The 7,482-nt window shown below is 35.5% G+C and overlaps 2 protein-coding genes across 2 annotated transcripts in view; one reads left to right on the forward strand and one right to left on the reverse strand.

Annotated features, from left to right (window-relative positions):
* The window catches only part of LOC109582097 (6-pyruvoyl tetrahydrobiopterin synthase-like), a 731-nt gene extending 346 nt beyond the window's left edge, over positions 1–385 (reverse strand). Inside the window, exons 1-2 of the mRNA XM_019996696.1 lie at positions 290–385; positions 145–228 (exon numbers count right to left, since the gene is read on the reverse strand). Of these exons, the coding sequence (XP_019852255.1) occupies positions 145–228; positions 290–366 (161 nt within the window). The 5' untranslated portion in view covers positions 367–385. The remainder of the gene's footprint in view (positions 1–144; positions 229–289) is intronic.
* Positions 386–2,858: 2,473 nt separating this feature from the next.
* LOC109582098 (serine/threonine-protein phosphatase 6 regulatory ankyrin repeat subunit C-like) overlaps positions 2,859–7,482 on the forward strand; it is a 7,530-nt gene continuing 2,906 nt past the window's right edge. The window contains exons 1-3 of the mRNA XM_019996697.1: positions 2,859–3,578; positions 3,627–3,669; positions 3,766–5,818. Of these exons, the coding sequence (XP_019852256.1) occupies positions 3,318–3,578; positions 3,627–3,669; positions 3,766–5,818 (2,357 nt within the window). The 5' untranslated portion in view covers positions 2,859–3,317. The remainder of the gene's footprint in view (positions 3,579–3,626; positions 3,670–3,765; positions 5,819–7,482) is intronic.

Consider the following 7,482-nt stretch of genomic DNA (forward strand, 5'->3'; position numbering starts at 1 on the left):
TACTCTTGGAGAGAGATGTAAATAAATTAACAAAAAAGCAATGTACTTTTCAGACAGTTTTTAATTGGAATCATAATAAAATCATAATTTAAACTTACTGCATGAGCTATTTTAAATGTACATATGTATGTTATCTAGATACACTAACCAGTGTAATTGTGACCATGTCCATTAGGATTGTAACATTTACCATACAATGATATATTCTCCTCTTCTGTCAGATGAGGACTAATAAAAGTATATAAAATTGTACTATTGATCTATTGCATATTGTACAGTACTGCATTACCTGCATAGCCTGTGAGCTGCAGATACACTTAGAGATCTACTGAGATAAGCTACTGGAGATCTATCTGTTTTATTCATTCATAAGCTAACCACACCTTTCACTAATGCAGCCCCACCACCCAAATGCGTAGGCTAGGCCTGGGCTGGGCATGTCTCTTTGGCCTTTGCCAAAAGACGCACAAACTATGACCCAGATCTTTGAAAATGTTTGCAGCAAAGTGCTCTGTGAGTTGATACGATTATGATTGCGACAGTTTTGTGATCTGTATTTTCTAGGCATTGGTGATCTTAATGTCGTGTATGATAAAGTTAAACCCATTGCTTCACGTTGGAAGCATTTTGCTAACTCACTGTACATAAGACCAGATACTATTGACATCATTGAAACTGATTGCGGTAGCAGTTGTGAGTCATGTCTGCGCAAGGTTTTAGATTATTGGTTAAAGAAGGATTACAATTATGAGTTCTATGGTTCTCCATGTTGAAGGAGAGTGTGTGTAGCTGTTAAAGGAGGAGGAGGTGACACTGCATTAGCTGAAGAGATAGCTCGTGAACATCCCCAATCAGCATCTATTGGGGGAGAAAGCACAACAGGTAAACTCATGGAGAAATAATGATGTGTAATTAATAATTATTTATTTATTTTCAATCTGCCACATTACATAATACCGTATAACGGGAAATTTGGAGGGACTAATTTTTGGCGAATTGCTAAATTTTGGTGACCTACAAATTTTAATTTGGCAAATTTGTGGCCACGTGCCATTGAGCACGCATATAATGACTCAAAATGGTGGGTTTTTATTTTGGCAAATGGCTATCAAAATGCCAAATTTGCCAAATTTTATTTCCTCGAAAATCTCCCGCTATACAGTATTAATGATTCCTTCCTGTCTGGAGGTGGTTATGGGTACATAGCTTCATGGTCAAGGGCCTAGCCTGAGACCACTTATAGTTAGGGCTAGGCAAATTATACTTCAATTTCTGCCTATTATGCTTTTAGACACTGCTCCAAATTTCATCCTATTATGCTTTGAAATAAATCCAATTATGCTCATTTTATGCTCATACTTTATGCTTTATTCAAGTATCGACTATCAAGTTACATGTATGTATCTGCTTTTCTTTAACGATCATAGCAAATGCTAATAATAAATTAACAAATAATAGATTATAATTATGATGAATAATGCCAGAATCTGGAAATGTTTCCAAAGACTTTGAGTCACTGGAAAATATAATAGCCTAAGTTATTGTACTAGTACTTGTATAACCATCTGCCATAATTTTGACCCATTATATATGCTCCAATTAAGCCAGCATAATAACTTGCCCTATTATGCTCCAAATTATGCTAGCATAATTTGCCTAGTCCTACTTATAGTACCATAGTAGTCAGGGCCGTAGCAGACGGTATGGTTGCTACGGTTTTGGCCAGACCAAAAATCGAAAATGTCGTCGAGGGGGTGTTTATATTAAGTTAATCAATAAAAACCAGACACACCCTCAGCATCAGGCATCAGCATGGCTTGTAGTAGTAGAAGCAGCTCTTCTTCTTCGAGTTTGCCTGACCTGACCTTCCTGTGACTCCCACAGCACTCTTTTGGTAAAACAAAAGTAGTACACTGTTCTTTCCAAGGTTTTACTTCTAAATATCAATAACGATAACCTTGATGATAACAATGAAATTGCGATAATTAATTGACCACACCCCTTATGAATAATTAATTAGGTGGTCAAATTTTGCCATACGCTTCATGCGCAGCAAGAAGCCGTACCACTCCCATTTCTTCCTACGGCCCTGATAGTAGTTATAGTAAGGCTACTATTGCAGTAGTGTTCTTATGTAAACTGTGAAATTCCACACTGTCTGCAGGCATATTGCGGATTACACTTCCGTTTGAACATTGCTTGATGTGTGAGTTGATTTTCCGTGCGTGGTTTATTAGGCGCATGTGATCTCCACTCAATACTCAGTGTCAAACACAAGTGAAATCCACTTTATAACTCCTGCTAGACACTAAAAGTTTCTCTGTGGAAACCATGCACCCACACACCTGGTATAAGATATAATACATAAATAGACCAATCACATTCTGTATATTGTACCATCATGTACTCTTGACCGTACTAATTCAAAGCTGTAATGACAAGCAGAACTAATACATTTAGCATGAATTTTGATAGCAAAAGAGATGTTAAATTTTTGTGTATATATGACGAATAGTGTATATGCAGTCACATGGTTGTAGTAAGCACTATAAAGCTGGTAAGTTTTGCAGAGAAAAATTTCAAATCCTTAAAAATTTCAGATTAAGTTTTGACAGTTATGTAAATTTTGCAGTCCTTTTGGATGCATTTACAGACTTGCAAAATTTAATTCTCCACAAATATGTCTATAGCTATCACAATAGAGGATAATAACAGCTATAGTATTCACTATTGTACATCTGGTGTCTATAGTGATAAGCAGACATGACACAATTAGGTTTTAGAGTGTGAATTTTGACAAATTTAGTGTCAAAAGACTTCATTACTTTTTATTAACAAAAGTATTATAATTTTTATTGTTAGATGCTTCAATTTATGCATTTCCTGTAAGAGATGTTCGTCTTTTGGATGAGATCTATGAGCTACAATTGGAGTTTTCTGATATTCTTAAAGAAACGAGAGATGCTTTTAAACCTGAACTCTTTCCAGATATTATTGATTATCTTGAGACACATGTTGCTGCTCTACTTGGTCCAAACAAAAATAATCAAACTGAAGAAATTACAGAAGAGTTTAATAACATTCAAACAATAAAAGATCTTTTTAAGATTTTACAACGAAAGTACATATCATGGTTCAACTATGAACTAATAGTTAAACTTGTTAATGTATTCCTGCCTAATAATCGCTCATTAAAGAGGACATGGTCAGACTATAAGGAGAAACTGAAGGATTATTTTCTTAACAGCGGTGGCTTATTAACTGATGCTAATGCTTTAGAATTTGGTATAAAAGATGTTCCTCCTGGTACACGAGTAATGATTGCCAAAGTTGATCGTGATGACTACACACCAGCTGACCTTTTCTTCTTTCGTAGAGCAATACCAAAAGAACTGAATATTCCTAACGTTAATCTGTACTTTAGTTTCGTTCGTATTGGCTCACTACAGCTGCTATATAATATTCCTGATTACTTATACTCTGCATTGTTTCCTCTATCTACTGAGATACAGGAACAGTTAGCTAGTATTGCTATCACTGAACTAACATGTGGTGATTATAAATATGATCTAAGAAAGGTTTGTAATTATATCTTGATATTATATCAATATATTTTGTTCTAATAGTTCTCAGCATCACAAGAGTTGCAGCAGTCACCTTTAGATATTGGTAAGTATGAGTGTGTGTAATAACCAATTTTATTTTTCACTATTATAATGCTGTTTTAATGTCATTTGACATCTTATAACTGATAATTCCTTTTAGATATATGTGATCGATTATGGTATGAGAATACCAGTACACCATTACATGAAGCAGCTTGGAGAGGATTAAAAGATGAAGTACAATGGCTTCTTAGCAAGTTTGGTTACAGCACATATCGTGGTCTTCATGGTTGGACTCCATTACACTCTGCATCATATAGTGGACACATTGAGATCCTCCAACTACTCATCCATCAATATGGTATTGATCCTAATGAAGGTGATGATAATAGTGTATCTAGTATACATATGGCATCTTATAAAGGCCACTTATCTATAGTACAATATCTAGTAGACACGTGTGACGTTCCTCCTGATCAACCAGACAATAGCAATAACACTCCATTACTGTACTCAGCAATGGGGGGCCATTCTGACCTAGTGGAATTTTTTATTGAGAAAAATTGTAATATTTCTCAAATTAATTCCCATAATGCTTCTTTGTCATTGTTAGCTTGTAAAAGTGGGCAGGTAGCATTAATTGATAAGCTGGAAGCTGTAGACCTCTTCAAACCAAATTCATCTGATTGTTATGGATTTGGCATTCTGCATTACTCTTCTATGAGTAATAATGTTGAGCTTTTTAAGTATCTTTTAAATCGATATCAATTATCCATTGATGTAAAGGATAGATATGGTAAGACTCCACTTCATATTGCTTCATGGTATGCTTCATCATCAGTTGTTGAGTATATTGTTAGTATTCAAGGTAATGAAGCATTATTAGTTAATGATAATAATTGTAATTCATGTTTACACTTTGCAAGTCTTGCATCCATTGCTATTAAAGCCACTACCATGTATAGTAAGCTAATTGCACTATGTGATGCATCAAATATTGAGATTGTTAGTGGTAATAAAATTAAAAATAACATCAATTTCATTATACGCAATAAAAGAATAAAAGTGTTCACTTCACTACTCAAGAAAGCTATTAATTGCCACTTTGACATCAATGCTACCACGACTAATGGTGAGTCATTACTTCATTATGCATCACGCAGTGGAAGTACATTACTAGTGAAAGCATTAGAAGAATATAATATCAATTGTACATTAGATAATGATGGTATGTCTCCAGTGCATTATGCTGCCTGGTCAGGTTCTACTAGTGTATTAAGTTATATCATATCTCAGTATAATCTCAGTGCTAATGATACTGACACTTATGGTCATACATCATTAGTCTACTCCTGCCAGTCAGGTAGTATTAATTCTGTTAAATATCTTATTAATAATCATAACAGTGATCCTAATATCATTGATAATGATGGTATGACATGTCTGCATCATTCTTGTCGTCATGGTCATATTGATATCACTCATTATCTCATTGAGGTACAGCATTGTGATATTAATGAAACAGATAATGAAGGACGCACGTTAGTACATCATGCTGCACAGAGTGGTAACTTTGATTTAGTTCAGTATCTTATTACTGAACAAGGTTTGTCTCCTACTGCAGTTGATAAGAATGGCCTCACTGCTTTACATTATACCTCAGTGTCTCTTAACTTATCTCTTGTTAAAGAATTAATAACTACCTATCAGTTAGATCCTCATCAAGTTGACAGTAATGGTAAGCTACCAATTCATTATGCTGCTGAATCTGGGAATATTTTACTACTGGAATTATACGCCAAGGATCACAAGTGTAGTCTGAGTCTAACAGATAACAAAAATTGGAATATATTTCATTTTTCATCACTTCAAGGTCATACTCATTTTATCAAGCATATCACCAGTCTGTATCCTCAATACATTAGTTTACTACACTCTACTGACAATGAAGGTAGCCTAGCGCTACATTTAGCCTGTCAGAGTGGTAGTAATCAATTAGTGACTTTCCTAATAGATGACATGAAGTGCAATTTCACTGCTACTGATACCTTATATGGTAGTAATTGTGTCATGTATGCCTGTGTCTCTGGTAATCTTGATCTAGTACAATTACTGATACAACAATACAAGCTTGAGCCTGTCAATATTAATAACACTGGTTTCTCAGTATTACATGCAGCAGCACAGGAAGGTCATACTCATATACTGGAATGGTACAGTCAGGAGTATAGTGTGGATATTACTAATCACACTGACAATAACAAGTACACACTAGCTCATTTAGCTGCTCATAATGGTAAGCTACATTGTCTACAGGAACTGATCAACAAGTATCAGTGTGATGTTAATGCCACTACTACTGATACTGGCAATACAGTTCTTCATAAAGCATGTCAAGGAGGTCATGTTCCTGTTGTACTTTATCTGACTAGTCTTCCTCAGTGTAATGTAGCAGCTAAGACTTCTAATGGATCAACAGCTCTTCACATTACCTGTCAGTACAGTAACTCTCTTCCAATACTCAAGCACCTGGTAGAGAATCATCAGTTAGATCTGTGTGCTGTGAATGATGAGGGAATGGCTCCTATTCACTTAGCATGTTTAAAAGGAAGATTGAACTTGGTCCAGTACATTAGAAATCATTTAACGTTACAAAGTGAAACTGGCTTAATTGAAGATATTCTCAAACAACACACGACTAAAAGTGGTAGCCTAGCATTACATTTAGCCTGTGAGAGTGGTAATATTCAATTAGTGACTTTCCTAATAGATGACATGAAGTGCGATGTCACTGCTACTGATACCTTATATGGTAGTAGTTGTGTCATGGATGCCTGTTCCTCAGGTAACCTTGATCTAGTACAATTACTGATACAACAGTACAAGCTTGAGCCTATCAATATTAATAACACTGGTTTCTCAGTATTACATGCAGCAGCACAGGAAGGTCATACTCATATACTGGAATGGTACAGTCAGGAGTATAGTGTGGATATTACTAATCACACTGACAATAACAAGTACACACTAGCTCATTTAGCTGCTTCTAATGGTAAGCTACATTGTCTACAGGAACTGATCAACAAGTATCAGTGTGATATTAATGCCACTACTACTGATACTGGCAATACAGTTCTTCATAAAGCATGTCAAGGAGGTCATGTTCCTGTTGTACTTTATCTGACTAGTCTTCCTCAGTGTAATGTAGCAGCTAAGACTTCTAATGGATCAACAGCTCTTCACATTACCTGTCAGTACAGTAACTCTCTTCCAATACTCAAGCACCTGGTAGAGAATCATCAGTTAGATCTGTGTGCTGTGAATGATGAGGGAATGGCTCCTATTCACTTAGCATGTTTAAAAGGAAGATTGAATTTGGTCAAGTACGTTATAAATCATTTAACGTTAAAAAGTAAAACTGGCTTAATTGAAGATATTCTCAAACAGTGTAAGACTGAAAGTGGTAGCACAGCATTGCATTTAGCCTGTGAGAGTGGTAATATTCAATTAGTGACTTATCTAATAGATGACATGAAGTGCGATGTCACTGCTACTGATACTGGTGGTAGTAATTGTGTCATGGATGCCTGTCTATCAGGTAATCTTAATCTAGTACAATTACTGATACAACAATACAAGCTTGAGCCTATCAATATTAATAACACTGGTTTCTCAGTATTACATGCAGCAGCACAGGAAGCTCATACTCATATACTGGAATGGTACAGTCAGGAGTATAGTGTGGATATTACTAATCACACTGACAATAACAAGTACACACTAGCTCATTTAGCTGCTTATAATGGTAAGCTACATTGTCTACAGGAACTGATCAACAAGTATCAGTGTGATGTTAATGCCACTACTACTGATACTG

Source organism: Amphimedon queenslandica, unplaced genomic scaffold (assembly GCF_000090795.2).
Source record: "Amphimedon queenslandica unplaced genomic scaffold, v1.1 AMPQUscaffold_13401, whole genome shotgun sequence".
NCBI classification, from domain to species: Eukaryota; Metazoa; Porifera; class Demospongiae; order Haplosclerida; family Niphatidae; genus Amphimedon; species Amphimedon queenslandica.